We start from the raw sequence: 17,724 nt of genomic DNA, 5'->3' as shown, positions 1-17,724 counted from the left end.
CTGGGATTCCATCTCGATTTTCTGCAATCCTGGTTTCTGAATAAATAATTAAAATTGAAAAGGAAGGTGGCGAGTCTGTTTTCCTTTCATAATAATAATAATAATAATAATAATAATAATAATAATAATAATAATTATAATAATTATAATAATAATAATAATAATAATAATAATAATAATAATAATAATAGTCATAATGATAATAATATATAAATAAATAATTTATCCATCTGAAATGACAAATGACAAATGACACATTAGGATTCTTGCATGTTTTAAAACTTTTTAAATGTACGTAACTCTAGACTTACTTATTTTGTTTTTCCAGTGAAATACATTTCTCTTCATAAATAACTACAACACATAATTCATTTATTTCACGCTGGTTGTCGGAGAAAGGTGGTTTCTCGTCCATGTGAATTGAGAAAAAAAACATTGTCACTGTTTAGATATAAGACAGTATGAAGTGCAGAAATGAAGTGCATTATAAAGGCTACAAATAGTAGGTCTCAGTTTACATAACTCACTTCGCCCCAGTGTCCCCCATTGACAACATCAAACGTTCAGACAAGTAAAGTGCGGTTACAAAGCTTTTAACAGTTCATCAATAAACTAGGGTACTATGCCCTTCTGCGGATTTAAGCATATTGCTGTTTTGTTTTACTAGCAACAATGATTTGGCGTTACAATGTTCTTTTTCTACAATGCTCGAAAACGGAGGCAAAAAACGGGAGACATTTTGAACAGTCTTAGTCTTGGGAGTTTATAAGACGCGGGGGTTTATTGCTGTTACGCAGTCAGGAAATATTAGGCAGTGATGTGATAAGATAACAGGAGTGTATAGCCGTGGACTTTATCCTACACTGTGCCACCCCGCTTCTTGTTTCAGGATTGGCTGCATAAAGACGCGCAGCCAAACCAGGAAGTGTAGAAAGGTACGTGGTCATTTTAGATTTTTGACAATGTTTTGAAATAGTTCTTTAGGCTAGATAGCTACTGTTATTTTGATAAGCCTTAGCCTACTTGCATCAAGTTTTGTTTTGTGACAGCTGTACAAAATGATGCCCTCGGCTACGTTTTTGTTTTTCTCGTATGATTATTAAGGTTGGTATCGCAGTCGTCCGTTTAATTTTATAGACATCTGTTTAATTTAAATTCTGTAGCTTAGACATTTGGATATTGTTAACAGACATTTGTAATATTGTTATAGCTCTTTGCGCCACCTGGTGTTTACAGTAACGTGTTTTCCTTTCCTTCTTTTGCAGGGACAAACCAGGAACTGCGATCAAAATGGTGTCACTTGTATGCACGCTCCAGTACCACACAGCTGATGTAAACTGGTGTGCATTCTCTCGCAACCTGCTGGCAACTTGCTCTTCCGATAAGACTATTCGCATTTTCTCCAGCCTTGATTTCTCGGAGCTTCCGTTCTCCCCTCTCATTGGCCATGGCTACGCGGTCCATTGCTGTTGCTTCACTGCCTGTGGTCAGTACCTGGTATCTTGCTCAACAGATGGCACCACGGTTGTCTGGAGCATGGGCACCGGCGTAAAGGTGACCGCGTTTGAGCATCCTGGCCGCAGCCCAGTCCGAGTATGCGCTTTGTCAGCAGACAACTCCTACCTGGTGTCCGGTGCTTCTGACGGGACATTTGCTCTTTGGGACTTCAACTCCAGAACACTGCGCAGGTAAATCCCGTCAGTTTGAATTAAAATGATCAGCAACCCACTGAAGCAACACGATTTCTAATCACTATTTCCACATGCTGGAATATTCAAGCATATGTATCCAACAAAAGTGTTAAAATAGATTCAATATTTATTTATTTTGTTGTGTTGGCATTGACATATTAAAGCAGATTCTATAAATTCATATTAAATTCAGTTATATTTGTATACCACCTTTTGCCCTATAATGGGGAGAAAAACCCTCAAAAAAGTAAAGACATAAAAAAAAAAAAAAAAAAAAGAAAATCCCAGATGGCAAGAAATCTCAGCCATAGGGACATGCCTATCCCCCGCTGGCTTATGGGTTGAGTTGGTGTGTACAATGAAGGGATGTAAAATATAGTTCAGATGGGCAGGGGGAAGCGTGGGGATGAACCTGGGAGAAACAGGGCTGCAGCGGTCCACAAGCCCACTCTATCGGGGGCGCTATACGCTCTAATCACTATTACAATATGTTTACATATCAATTCATACCAATTAATGCTGCAAAGCAGTAGGTTTCTGCCTTGACTGTAACTATAGGGATGTAACAAGGGCCTAAACATGTGTTGTGATGGTTGGTCTTTTTTTGGGGAAACCTGTGACCCTCCTCAGGACTGGCGTTGTGAACGAAGCTTCGGTGGTCGCGTGCTCGATGAGTCCGTGTGGTCAGATGTTCGTCACAGGATCCACCAATGGGGATCTGAGAATCTGGGACCTGCAGGTGAACCAGCTTCACACAGAGAGGGATGCTCATGACCTGGGGGTTACCTGCTGCCACTTTTCCTCACAGATTCATATCGGTAAGATTTGTATCGGTAATTAAAAAAATATTTCTGCTTTGAAAACATCCATATTTTCTTGTGCTGTTGGTGTAATATTGGGTACATTTCAAACTTTAACTTAAACCGCAAATGTCATTAGTTTATGTCTGATACAACTTCGTATTGATTAGTTTTCAAAATGCATTAGAATATTGCTTCCGTTTCACATTTCATAAACATGAAGGCAAATGACAAGAATTATGTCCATATGGAAATTTCTTGTAGTGCCTTGTTCTTCATTTTGTTTAGCTTGTTGCATGTGTTATATTTCATTTTGGCATTATTTTTCTTTTCTTTACATATTATTACTGGAGCACCTCAAGGCCAGTCCTTAGCCTGTTCCTTTTCCTCGAGTCTTATGGTCAAAGAGAGACTGGACATGCGACTATGCACTTACTGTATCTCCCAAAATAATCCGTTTTTAATTTTGAGACTTAATTATAATTGTGATTGTGATTTAGATCTGAGTCTGAGCTGAACTCGAACTGAGAGAACTCAGAGAATGCAACCTGTCTTTTCAGATGACTAACCTTAGAGCTTAGACTGGGATAGACAACCCCGTCCTTAGACTTAGTTGGGTTAAACAACCCTGTTTCTTTATTTCTGGAGTTCTCAGTCAGTAAATAAGCATTGCAGAGGTGCTTTTTTTAAACTCATTCTACTTCTGCTTGAATGGATTGTAATGATTATTTCATAGCTTCTAAAATGTAATTTAGGTCTCCAATCCACCCGTAACATTGTACTTCATTTTCTTGATTGAATTAGTCTGCATTAATCTAAAACCAAGAAGCTTATTGCAGCCTTTCTGATTCTTGGGTATGTAAAACAACACCAACATTCCATTTTAACATCTCTGTATTTCTCGCATGATGTTGTTGAAAAGCAGTGCGGCCGGTCGTATTGACCGTGCGCGGTTTGTGTGTTTGGCTCACAGAGGGAGAGACGGTGAAGGTTCGATTGGCCTCCTGTGGCCAGGACAGCCTGCTGAAGATATGGGCCATCTCACAGCGCACCCCTACAGGTACACACGGCTCAGCGTTCCCTCCAGAACACCGGCTCGAAAATAGACTCACGCTCCCTCCTCTGCCCTGAGAGGAAATCTTTTCATTAGTGCACAACAGTGATTCTGCATACACGGCCCTTCAACATACATTTACAATAACACATCAACTTAAAACTAGACTCCTTATATTTATTGAGTTGCTTCAAAATGAAAAAGACAAATGAGGTTACAAATGATAATCTCTTGCCTTTTTATATTTTCCCTTGAACATGTTTTACTGTATTTATAAAGCCTGTTTCCTAGGCTGAAATACAGTAAAATAAATCTGAAACCTAATTGTGAACATGTTGTTATGACACTAAAGTCTGTCCGTGTACACAAGAGGGCACAGGAAGTAGCCGTGTCCCCAGCCCTGGCTGTCATTAGGAGGAAGGGTCTGGGAACGGGCCCAGACTAGCAGATACAAGGCTCTGTTTGTGCCCTTGGCAGAGTGGCTAAAAGACAGTGGTGGGTGTCAGGGCTGTATTCGTACAGTACACTCCAGTCAGTGTCTGACATGTTTCCGTTGCTGTGGAAACCAGGGTGTCTGGCAGAGGGCTGCGTCCCGTGTCACATCCCAGCGGGATTATGGGGAGTGGGGGGGGGGTCTTTGTTTTAGCTCCGGCTGCAGAAGGGGTGACGCACTGGAACCCGCTGAAGGAGATGAGAGCACACACGCCACTCAAACAGCCACACAACGCTTGTCATTCACATTGTTTTGCATTTAGATTATTTCAGATCCACTGGAAATTGTTTTTGCAGATAGCTGGTGCGTGGACGGAATTTCTGTGCCGGTTTTCTCGCTGGCTGCCGTCGCCCGCGACTTTGAAGTCATCTCGCCCGCACGTCTTTCTGATGTGCTGCCGTGCCTCATTGTAATTTTGTGAACGTGAAAAATTAATTTCTGTGGTTGTCTTTTTTTTTTTTTTCCCCTAGCCATGCAGTAGAAATCATATGTGTCAGTTATTGGATGCATTTAAGTTCCGTATTTTCTTTTTGCCTGAAACAATGCAAATTTCTTTTCTTAAGAAAATCAAACAGTGCTGAATATTAGAAGCCAACAGGGTGCACTTAATAGCCGTTAATTTTCCCACTAAAAAAATCTATCTGAACAAAAGCGTTAATTGGAAAGAGGGTGTAATTACAGCTTTTCGGTAAAGTGTTACTGCGGGAGGGAGGGAATGTATAAACAAGCTCGCATGAAAAACAAGATTGATGAAACAAGAGGAAAGGTTCCTGTTTGAATGTGAAGGTGCAAACTCTAATGAATGACATCACACCTGGTACTGTAAATGTGCCTTGTTCTGTCAGTTGCACATTTGTTTCCTGCACACATTTTTTCCAAATGTGACTGCTGACACCAAAACCACTGAACAGCAATAGCAGGGAATTGTACACTGCATTGCAATATACATATATTAATATTAATATGACTTGCAGCGTTACTGTTACTAACAGTAGTTAGCCAATAATTACCATACCGTGTCTATCAAGCAAATGAAACACCATCAACCATGCTCATTCTCGTCAGTGGAGTGGAGTGGAGTGGAAAAAAAACAAGCCAACTAGGTGCTGTGTTTCCCGCTGAGCATTTTGTGACCCAATATAAAAATACTGTATATAATGTACTTCATAAGTTATTAGCTTATAGGGTATATACATTTTTCATACAGTATTTGACATTTATACAGGACTCTCACTGGAGCACACTTTCCAAGGGTGCAACAACCAATCTTGGAATTAAATCAGTGGCCTTCTTCTTATAAACACAGTATCATTAGCGTGACACCACACTAATGACACTGTGTCCTCATCTCTAATCTTCCCTGTGGAGTGTCTGCGAACCTCCCGGCCAGATAAACAAAACACAGACCTTCTACAGTAAAGTTGAGAAAAGTTTTTGAGCATTCTTTAGACCTATAGCTTACATAGTCAGACCTATACCATTTACCATTTATATACTGCAGCTTACATAGTCTAATTAGCTATGTAAGCTGTTTATCGTAGTTATCACACTTGTGTATGCTTATTATTGTTAGTGTAATTTTTGCTGTTTTACTGCTGTTTTTGTTTGTTTGTTCTCCTCAGATTAATCTACAGGGTCTAACTTCTGATCTATGTGGTCACTTCTAGCACTTGGAACTGTATTTCCCTCTTGGGTCTTTCCCTGGTTATGCACTCTGTTGTGCGTTGCTCACATTAAGAGTGTCTGTAATGTAATGTCATGTATAGGTTAGCAGTAGCATTAGCAGTAGCCTTAGCAGTAGCCTTAGCAGTAGCCTTAGCAGTAGCGTCAGCATTAGCAGTAGCAGTAGCGTTAGCTGTAGCATCAGCAGTAGCGTTAGCTGTAGTGTTAGCAGTAGCATCAGCAGTAGTGTTAGCAGTAGCGGCGGGATGTAAATATTGTGGGATGCGTGTGTGTCTGACCCACAGGCTACATGGTGCAGCTGCTGCACACTCTGACTGCGCAGTCGGCCCCAGTGCTCTCATGTGCCTTCTCCCCTGACGAGCAGCTGCTGGTCTCCAGGTAACACATGGGAGGACATAAACATGCACTAATATCACAGGAAATAATCCCCATTGAAAACTCACACGTACTAATGCACCATAATTAAGAGTGATGTTGTATTCAACCATGACGGTTAATGTTTTGACCCAAAGGTCTTCATTGCACATTCTATAGCCATGCATCAAACACAATATGTTCCTTCTTCTTCTTCTTTTTAGCAATAATAATAATAATTATAATAATAATAATTATGGTAAAAGATTAGATAAGATATAAAAAATGTATATTTTTGATAATAATTTCCTGAATTTACAATTATGCCTTGAGTAGATTTGTTTTTATTAATTTCACACATGCACGGACACATGTGCATGTATAGTTCAACAAAATAATTGAAAATGATGGCATTTGTATTTACTGTAGGTTGAAGCGATAGTGTGTAGAATGTGTAATGTCCCATTCTTGTATCCCCTGTCATTTTTATATTTGACCACAGGGGGGATCTCTGCTTTAACACTCTGTTCTCTGTCCGCACATACAGTAGTTTACATGCTTGTGCCTCACTTACGTGCTGATAGTGGATGGTATATTTGGTAAAGTGTAGCCTGTTATTTTAAAAACTGAATAAAAATGTTTTCTCTTACCATAGCTCCGTGGATAAGACCATCACAGTTTACAATGCTGTAAGTAATTTAAGATTTTTCTGCTATTTTCCTCAAAAGCATACATCATATATATAAGATATATAGACATTGACATGAGTAAGTGTTTGAATATGCTCTTTCACTCAACACAGCCCAAAGAACACATCCATTTTTTATAATGTGCTTAAATGTCCTTAAACATGCCTTTTGTGTAGTAACTAACTGTTGCATGCTTAATTGTATACAAATAGACATGTTAAAAAGCTCCACAGTTCTCGTAATGCATTTGTCACATATAAACATGGCAGAATGTTCCAGAAATGCCTCTGTGTAAAGCCCTTGTCTTGGGTTTCAGAGCCAAGGAACCTTGCTTCACACATTGAACCAGCACGAAAGGTACAACTCCTCCTCGCCAGTGATCGATTCACCGCAGTCACATGACTCACAGCTTGATAACTGTCACTCCCATGATCCCCCCTCTCAGATACGTGGCGGCGTGCGCCTTTTCACCCGGGGCGTCTCTGATGGCCACTGGCTCCATGGACAGGACGGTGAACGTGTGGAGAGTGGGAGATGGAGTTACAGAGGGAGGGGCGTACCGTACCAACGGGCCCCTGGGCCTCGTAACAGGCCCGTGGGCAGATCGCTCATTCGGTAAACTCTGCCCGGAGTCTCGTTACAGTACCTCCCCCTTCTTTAATTAAGGCTCCTAGCCACAACACAGAGCTGTTAGCTATAGCCCTTTCCAGGATAATTGAGCATAAAGTGCTATAACACTTGTGCTCGCGAGAGCTGGGGGTGAGGAGGGGGTTTCAGGGCTGAGGGGAGCTCAGGAGTAATTAATAGGAGTTTGTAGACCTGGTCTGGCCGGGTCACATTTTTTTAACACTCATACTGACAGGTGGAACAGGGGAATGGGCTATAGGAGATAGAGAGAGATTCTCAGAGGGGGCTTATTTGAGTGGGGGGAGCAGGAGCCAAAGTACCACAAAGGCAATCTAAACACACAACCCTGTTACCAACAGTAAGGCTCACACTATTTCAGGTAATCAGTGTTGATGCTTCAGGTGCCAAAAGCTCTGCCTCTCAGCCCAAAGAACAGATCTGTTTTTGATAACGTGCTAGGTCCCTAAATGTGCCCTTTGTGTAGTAACGGATCACTAGTAGTAGCGTGTTATTGTATTACCGTATCACTCGGTCTGTTACAAAATGGACGGTGATCTTACCGCTTACCACTGCTTACATTTGAATATTTTCTGTTTGTTTCTTTGGCTCATTTGCAGGAGGTGGAGGAGGAGCCGTGCCTGGTGAGTGTGTTTCTCCAGCTGTCTGTGTGTGTGTGTGTGTGTGTGTGTGTGTGTGTGTGTGTGCTGAGAAGGACACTGTGGGTTTGCTCACAGGAGAGCGCTTGGAAAGATCAGAATCCAACAGAGATCAAAGCCTATCAGAGGAGAATAATGCAATATGTTGCGTTTGGGAGGCAATATCCCTCCACATAAAGAAAAGGAGTTGTTTGCTGTGTGTCTCCTGTGATCCTTTTACAGAAAGACGTTGGTTGGTTGCTCGGAGAATATGGAGCTGATTTTAAATTGCGTCCATGTTTAGTTACAAAAGAAGGATTCAAAGCATCCTTCAGTTTGCTTGTTGCTTACTGTCCCAGTGGTTTTCATATTTAGAAAAAAAAACAGTTTCTTTGTGTAAGGATTCAGTTGGTTTCGGTTGGTACTGATCAAACAATTTCTGCAAAATGTGTTTGTGTAGTGTGTATTAGGGATGTCTCTGCTTCTGTTACAAGCTCATGGAGGTTTGAATAAATTGAAAGAATTAAAGAGTAATTATTTTAAGAATGTATGTAGGATAAGTCCATCTGACCAAGGACGGTATGCTTAGTTAGATTGAATTTTACTGAACAAGCATACTACATATTTATGCTTAGTGCTAAAAACTAGACAGATATTCAGTTATTTTAATTACATAACATGCATCACAGGTCTAATCCAGCATCGCTCGTTGACATGTAACTGAGAAGAGCCAATGCACATTACTTCTACAGTAGTTTTGTGATAATTTAAAAAGAAATACTAAATTTATGTTTATACTTAATACACTTTTCTGTATAATAGATGAAAACACAAATGCTTCTTGCAAAGGTAAGGACTATAGAAGAAAGATGCTAATTCTGGCTTTATTTTGCACCAATAGACAGTCCTCTTAACATGTCCATGAGGAAAAGTGATGCACAAGGAATGGCATATTTCATGTTAATAGCATTCTGCTGTAGATGCAGGAACAATTAATGGATTGGCTGTGGAGGGTTCTTTATAAACGTCTGTGCTGTAAATTAAATGACGATACCTTGTGAGAAGATGTGAGAAGATAATCTCATATCGCTGACATTCCATAAACAAGCCCTCACACATGTGCCCCCTGGAACCCAAACAAGTGCTCACACACATCACCCTGGAACCCAAACAAGTGCTCACACACATCACCCTGGAACCCAAACAAGTGCTCAGACACATCACCCTGGAACCCAAACAAGTGCTCACACACATCACCCTGGAACCCAAACAAGCACTTACACACATCCCCCTAGAACCCAAACTACCACTTGCCCATCCCCCTGGAACCCAAACAAACCCTCACACACACCAACCTGGATCCCAAACAAACCCTCACATACATCAGCCTGGACCCCAAACAAGCCCTCAGACACATCCCCCTGGAACCCAAGCAAGCTCTCACACACCCCCCTGGGAAGAAGTCTCACTGCAGAGGACTTTTCTTTAATGCTTTATTTTACAGCCCATTAATTATCCATAGTATTTACTGGGTAAGTATGTAGCAACTTGTGTAATTATTAGGTAACTGCACTTTCAGTTGTAAGTACTGTGAAACAAAGTCAGTAAGTACCATGTAAATACGTTTTACAGCCTGGTTCATAGTACTTACCTCAATAAAATAATAATAACTACTTGGCATTTACCCAGTAAATACTAAGTAATTAACAGACTGTAAAATAAAGCCTTATTTTGTCCTGCAGCAGATTCAAAGAATGTCCTTTAGCTATGTGTTTTTGCTTTTCAATATTACAGTTAAATGGCTGTTACAGTACAGTATGTCATGACGCTATGATATTATGTCTGTCTGGTAATTTCACCGTCACTCCCGGATTATCCTCACATCTACAACCAGCAGTGTCCCAGCAGAGACACAAGGTTTGCTTAGACGTGGACAAGGCAGAGGTCACGAGTGACGGGTCATAATGGGGAGAAACAGAGCCTGAACGGTGCGGTTAATGAGAAATACCCCAGCCTCCCCTGAAATCGCTCAGCTGCTTAATGACGGGAAATGTAAAGGATGAGGCACCGCGTGCAGTCATTAGCAAGGCCCGGCGCTGGACTGAATTTTATCTCCCACGTTCATGAGGAATGATAGGGGCTTAAACAATACCATCTGAAGGTCAACTTTGATGTAGAGTGTACCTGCATGGCACATCCCAGTGGAGGAGGGACGGGGGACAGGGAGGGGGGGTGCTGATAAATATTCACAGGACACGCAAATATGATTAAAGCACTGTTGATAAAAGGACCGTGTCTAGTAACTGGAAGCAGTGCCTTTGCTTTCATGTCGTTTTTTTCCACGGGAATGAATAGTAATTTGTTATTGGTGCGAGGGGGGAGTGTTTGTGGAATTTAGAGGGGAATGCTGTTTCAAGGTCAAACAAGTGTTTTTCATGGCAACTTTTCCCAACCTTTTCTTTCCATGGCACAGTTTACAAATTTACAGAAGCTTATGGCACACACACTCTTATCGGCCAATGTACACTCAGTTAGCACTTAGATATTCATTAGACTTTTTTTTTTTTACTTACTGGTCTTCTGCTGCTGTAGCCTATCCACTTATGAGATTTGACACGTTGTATTTTCAGAGATGCTCTTCTGCATACCACCACTGTTGTAGTGTGTGGTTGTTTGTGTTACTGTCACCGTCCTGTCAGCATTGACCAGTCTGGTCCTTCTCCACTGACCTCTCTCAACCAGGTGTTTTTATCTGCTGCTCACTGGATATTTTTAGTTTTAACTCTAGTGACTGTTGTGCATGAAAATCCCAGGAGATCAGCAGTTTCTGAGATATTCAAACCACCCTGTCTGGCGCCAACAATCATTCCACGATCAAAGTCACTTAGATCACATTTGGTCTGAAAAACAGCTAAACCTCTTGACCATGTCTGCACGCTTTTATGCATTTAGTTGCTAACACATGATTGGCTGATTAAATGTTTGCATTAACAAGCTGGTGTACAGGTCTGCCTAGTAAAGTGCTCAGTGAGTGTAGACCTACTTATGTTGATGTGGCATGTAGGCCTAAATGTTTCTTTCAAGGTTTTAATTAAGCAATGTGCATTTTAATGACATTTATTTTGGATTTTATGAATGGGATTTGGTCATTTAAGTTTTCTAAATTCTTTTGAACTTATACTAAGAGAGCAGGTCTGACCTTGCCTGATGCAGCACGCAGGTTGGGAAACGCTGGGATTTTAATGGGAGCTGTTTGCGTTCTCTCCCCAGGGACGGACAGGCAGGTGGCTCACCCTAGCCGGCTGGTGTGCGACTGGTCTGAGGGCGACGTCCTGGCCTGGCTCCAGCAGGAAGGGCTGGAGGCGCTGGTCGGCAGGTTTAGGGACAACAACATCGACGGAGTGGAGCTCATCGGCCTGAGCAAGGAGAGCTTGACCACGGACCTACAGATCAGTGAGTGGTTTTACTCAGTGTCACCAAGGGCTTCCATTGCTGAAAGAAGATGGAATGGAATATGTTCTGAACATACACTTTTGTGGTGGGAAAAGGCGAGCGTTGCTGGGCTGAGTGGCCTGTTCTCGTCATTACTGTGTTGCTATGGTATGCTATGCTTTCATTGGCAGACCCCCCTCCACCTTTGTAGCGGTGGTGGCTGTTTTATGCATATGTTGCTGTGCCCTGGAGTTAAATGAATTCATATTTCCATGTGTTTCCACATGAAGACTGAGAGCCTGTGCCTGCCAGTCATACATTATGCTGAATACAGAGCCTGAACAACAGTCAGGGGGTGTCTGAGGGAGGTAGGACAAACATATCTGTAGATTATTATTATTCAATGAGTGTTCATGGGGAATTCCGTGTTTATGAAGATGGCTCTTACTGGTGAGCCTGGCTGTTTATTGCATATTTCAAATCATTAATTTGTGAAAACAGGGCCACGTTGTGCTTCCATGGTCACACATTCTGTGCCAATTGAAAAGGAGAAGCCAGGTTTTCAGCAGTAGAGGAGGAAACAGCCGGCATGTAGAGCCGCTCTGTATTAAACACTATTTTAGGAGTTCTTTAGCACAATGTGCTGGAGGCATTTATCCCTGCTTTTTGATTGCAATATTTGCTGGGTTTTTTTAACCAAATGTTCTATATTGAATTGTTTGGCAGTGGAATATTTCAGGGGTTGTTTGCTGAATTTGTACTGGTGTTTCTGTTGATCTGTTGATGGTACAGGACACAGCCTGTCTGCGTCCCCACCATTTCGGCCCCAGTCACAGGCGCTTGTGTGATCTTTCAGATGTTATGACAGACACCGATATTTCAAATTATTATAAACCATCCATTTTGTGTGTAATTCCCCTGTAAGAGTTGGGCTCATTCAGGATTCCAAAGTGCCTTTCCTATCTTGCACCTGGGCTGGAGACCCTGTGAAGCCCAGAGCCTTAAGCATGGATCATTGTTCTAAAACCACCATGTTTTAACAGCATTTTCAGCTGCTCTAATTCTTCTCAGCAGCAGTTTCCGGACGGGCACTTCAGTCAATTGCACAGACTGCTAATTAATTGAATTTGCTAATATAACCTGGTTTCATAATATATAATTTTGTGTGTATGTGTGTGTGTGGTAGCTCAGTCCTATGAGTATGTCTGTGTGGAGCACAGAATAAGATACAACATGGCGGGTATCATTCTGATAAGAAAGTACATTTCAAACTTGAGAACCAGCGGAAGCCATTCTAATGACGCTGATTTATTTATTTATTTTTTATTTGATTTAGTTCCATTTGCAGCTAGAGCTTTTATTTTGAAACAAGAAGCTGCACTCTGCAGCTTTGTTGCTCCCCCTGTTTCCTGCAGCTGCTGAATTTTGCTGAAACCATTGTCACTGAAACCGTTCTCGACCACAGTGGTACCTAAACTCGGTCCTTGTTCCAACCAAATTGCAATCCTGGAACTTTTAAAAAGCCATTAATTTGTCTTAAAAATGCGCTTTTCATGTTCAGAGGGATTATATCCCTGCTTAAGCCACGTTTTGTCAGACATAGCTATGCATGCCATGAATAATAAAACTCTCACGTATAGTGCTTATTGTACTATATTACACACAATTACATCAAAAGAGGTAAACATTTTTTGATCAAATGATAGACTGAGCTTAATCAATAGGCTCCTGATTAGGTTGATGAACACATATGTTCAATTTCTTTCATCATTTTTTCCTTAAATCTATCAACACAATGCAGGTTTGCCTTATTATCATTTGCTTTGTTTTTTAATTTGATATTCTTTGCCAGATGGTTAGTTTTAGTGGCCACGTGTCCACAATTTCACCAATTAGAGGCCTATTGATTCAACACAGTCTTTAATTTGATCAGTTAAAAATAAGTAGTCTTATATGTATTTACTTGCAATTAGCACAATAAGCACAATATGAACATGGACATTTTATTCTTCATGACATGCATAGCTATTCCTCACATAACATGGCTTAATAGGGTTAATAATCCCTCAAAACATGAATAATACATAATTATGAAATATTGACTGGATTGCAATTGTGGTTGAAACAAAAACCAGCATACACATTCACATTTTGGACATGCTGTAAGACTATAGTCTTTTGTATTTTTCCTTTTGTCATTTTTCATCATACTGCATGCTTTGAAGCACAAATTTGATGCATTTGCATTTATTCACACTATGGACATACGAATATAGGCTTATGTATTTTCATAATGTGTGAATGCCACAGAATCCAAATATATGTAATTTAAATCACTGTCATGTGGGTTAAAAGATAGTATAGTTTTGACACTTACATTAGCAAGCAGACACTGCAAGCCATGCTGGAGTACAACTTGTATGTACATTATGTTTTTTTAAATTTTAAACCTAAATGTGTTTCCCCTACATTGTGCTCCCCTTAGTGTAATACATTCTTAATTTTTTCACTTTTTGGACAAAAGACTAGTGTTATGTATTTTCCGGCCAAAACAGTTTTTTCCTCATACATTTCTTTAAATGTTTTGGTTTCCATTTATTTATTCGTATTGACCATCTGCCTCATCACACATTTCACCAATAAAAACACAAACTGAATTTTTTCATGTTTTGTCCAAAAAGTTTTTTTCAAAAACTGTTTTTCCTCATAAATGGCCTGAATCATGTCATATTCCATTTCTTTTCTTCATATTCACCATATACCTTTTTTTTCAGATTTTCTGGTAAAACTGTTTTTCCTCATGAATTTAGTTAAATGTATTGGATTCCATTTATCTGCATCTAATTTCAACAATGAAAACACATACTTCATTATTTCATTTTTTGGAGATAAGATGGATTTGGAGATAAGATAATGTATTGTAAGATGTCTTGCATATTTTTCAGATTTTCTTCTAAAATGTTTTTTTTTCCCCCTCATCAATGTCTCTCATTCCTCATTCCTCATCTCATTTGTCATACATTCCAACAATTAAAATACATAAGCGATTGTTTCACTTTTCAGACAAAAAAGAAATAAAAAAGCAATTCTGATTCCTGGTAAAACTTATTTTCATCATAAATGTCTGGCAACACATGGATTTCTATTTATTTCTTCATATTTCATAGGCAGATGCATCATTTGCATCTCATTCTCCATCCACTCATAGAAATATATATATATGTATATATACATATATTTTCATTTTTGGACATTATCATTTTAGCCTATATTATGTATTTTTCTGATTCCTGGTAAAAACACATTTACATTTATTTTTTAATATCTACCATGTACTGTACATCTCATTCTCCATGCATTTCTACTATAAAAATAGCTATATACTTTGTTTTGCATTTTCTTTTAACTTTTTGGACAAAATACTAAAGTCTTCTGAATGTCTTTGTATGAAGAGTTCGGATTCCTGGTGAAATAGGGATTTTCTTATCATTAATGTCTGATTTGAACATTAATTTGAATTAATTTCATATGAATCAATTATATTTTGTACTATAGTCTTGTACTGAATAAGAGGATATCAATATCTGACCTCAGCTACACATCCTGTCTAGAAGCTATTTTATTGTAATTCTAAATGAATTCTGTATTAATAGACATTATACAGCACACACACAGGTCTAACCGACATACTGTACTGTGTGCTAAATGGCATTCCATGGTTTCCTCAGGTGGTTTCCTTTGCTGACATTATGTCCCATGAGTTTTAATGAAACCCCTTACACAGTTTAGATTGTTTTTGTCTGAACTGTTTTTGTCTTTCCACTATATGTGTGAAGATGGATGAAGGAGAAAAACCGATTTAATTTCCATTTCTTTTGCAGAACAGGGAAGAATCGAGTCTACTTTAGGTATTCTCTTGACTCATAGTGTATACTGGCCTGATTCGCCCAGGCATGCAATGTCACACATCTGAGCCAATCACAGGCAGGCATGTTTTGTTTGGAGATACTGTAGAAGAGACTCGCTGAAAGTATAGAATGGCAAATATTATTAGAATTTTCCATGGATGCTTGAAACAAATATTGGTATCAAAATTTTCGTTCATTGGTCAATTTTATCCGTTTTGCATAAACCCTAATAAAAAGTATGAAGTCTGTGGTGAACTTGTTTATTCATTTATTGGGAGACAACAGGCTATGTGATTAGAAAAATGAATTACTGTTATTTATTGTACGCAATTCTGTCCATCCAATTTCTCAAAGTGTCATCAAATGTGCAAAAGCAGTAATATTTATATTTTACACAAGGAATCCAGTAGATTCATTGCCTTCTATTATGAATAAATTTCATTTCTTAAGAAATGTGACTAGAATAAATCAGAGAATGCAGCTTGTATTTGACATAAAAGTAATGCATTCATACTTCTTCTTAATATAGATTCAGTTGGTCTTCGGAATAAGCTGATTCGGAAGATTGAGGAGCTGAAGACGGCGCTGGTTTGTACGGACGGTCCGGATGAGTTCCTGTGCCCCATCACTAGAGAGGTCATGAAGGACCCAGTCATTGCGGCAGGTGTGTGGAGTCAGTCCTGAAAACTTCCTTTACTTCCCGGGCGACAATAACACGTTTACTGCACAAACACTTCAGGTTACTTTGATCACAGGACGTTGCCCTTGGCACCCACTTTGGGAAATATACAACTGCACTTCTCAAGTCAATACTACATTTTCAGCCTACTGAAGTGCAGTCTTCTCGCCCCCTCCCACCCCCCGTAGAATGGGTTGGCAATACACATAATGCTTTTAAATGAGTGTGCATGCTCTTCTGTTATTGCCTGTGTGTCAGTGGAACATAAGAAAAGAACATTTCAGGCAGGTGATTGGCGGTTCTTGTGTTTTTTCTTTCTAAACAGATGGTTATTCCTATGAGAGAGAGGCAATCCAGAGTTGGATTAATACCAAGAATCGTTCCAGCCCCATGACAAACCTGCCTTTGCAAACAACTATTCTTACTCCAAACAGAACCCTAAAGATGGCTATCGAGCGCTGGAAAAGCAGTCAGTAAGTAGTGGGCCTAAAAAAACTCAACCATTTCAGAGATGGACAAATGAACACTACTAGAAACTGACCGTTGAATCTCAATCAATGCATTTTGGAGCATTCATATTTGTTGAAAAATATTTCCCCCCAAGAAACTCAACTGCCCTTGACTTTTTTTTTTTTTTTTTTTAATGCCAAAAAATTGTATTTACAGTATGAGTAACTGGAAATGTGAACTGACATTGTACAGTAGGTGTGGGTATTTCTTGTGTATATAAATGGTAAAACAAGCAATAAAATGGTAAAACACATGATTTATGGCACATGGACAAATCTTGCTGAGAGTAATACAATTATGTATATGTGTAGCATTTACCATAGTCCCACTGCACATGTATGTATACTTGTATATCATTTACCATGGACCCACTGCACTTGTATGTATATGTGTATGTGTATATCATTTACCATGACTACTGCACATGATGCAAGGTACTGTGCAAAAGACTTAAAATATTTTCTGTTTTGTGCATCACTGTGTCAGCAGAAAAGAGCCAGCTTGAGATTTCCATATGCTCATTTTCCAAAAAATGTAATTCTACACATACTTTCTTTAACAAACTTCAAAAATGTAACATATACTGTAAGCAGTAGACCTTTTATATAAAAACTTGATTGAGGCTGTCTGGGATTACTTGGGAGAGCCAGAAGCAATTAAGTCTGCAGAAGAACTGTGGCAAGTTCTCCAACACGTTTGGAACTACTCCCCAGCTGGTTGTCTTATAAAACTGCAGGACAGTGTACCGACAGACTTAGTGTTTAACTGTTCCCTGCTCTTTACAGTAAAATGGTCCATACAAGGGGGAAATAAGTATTGAACACATCAACATTTTGTCCAGTAAATGTATTTCCAATGAGCCTATTCAAGTGAAATTTGCACCAGACTTTGGTATTAACTCAAAAAATCTAAACATTTAAGTCCTTATGTAAATAAAGTTGTGTAATAAAGTGGAATGAAACAGGAAAAAAGTATTGAACACACTAAGAAAAAGCAGTACACTACAGCAAGGAAAGGCAAGGAACCAGCTGAAAACCATAACTAATTAGGAGGCAACTCTACCTCCAATCTGTGCTAATTAATGTCAGCTGGGTTAGAATATATTGATGGGCTATAAAAGGGGTTTTTTTTGTTACCAAGGCGCCACACAAGAAACATCTAATGATGGG

The 17,724-nt window shown here is 39.6% G+C and overlaps 1 protein-coding gene across 1 annotated transcript; it reads left to right on the top strand.

Moving 5' to 3' along the window:
• The first annotated feature begins 820 nt into the window (after window positions 1-820).
• Window positions 821-17,178, top strand: LOC133116967 (WD repeat, SAM and U-box domain-containing protein 1-like). Its single transcript, XM_061227006.1, has 12 exons — window positions 821-935; window positions 1,266-1,688; window positions 2,322-2,509; window positions 3,465-3,551; window positions 6,006-6,099; window positions 6,731-6,764; window positions 7,081-7,121; window positions 7,210-7,379; window positions 8,009-8,032; window positions 11,297-11,479; window positions 15,896-16,030; window positions 16,371-17,178. The coding sequence occupies exons 2-12, from the start codon at window positions 1,291-1,293 to the stop codon at window positions 16,520-16,522; spliced, it is 1,506 nt and encodes a 501-aa protein (XP_061082990.1). The 5' UTR covers window positions 821-935; window positions 1,266-1,290; the 3' UTR covers window positions 16,523-17,178.
• The last annotated feature ends 546 nt before the right edge of the window (window positions 17,179-17,724 follow it).

This window comes from Conger conger, chromosome 17 (assembly GCF_963514075.1).
Source record: "Conger conger chromosome 17, fConCon1.1, whole genome shotgun sequence".
Taxonomy (NCBI): Eukaryota; Metazoa; Chordata; class Actinopteri; order Anguilliformes; family Congridae; genus Conger; species Conger conger.
The sequence above is the reverse complement of the archived record's forward strand: the minus strand, read 5'-3'. Positions and strand labels throughout refer to the sequence as shown.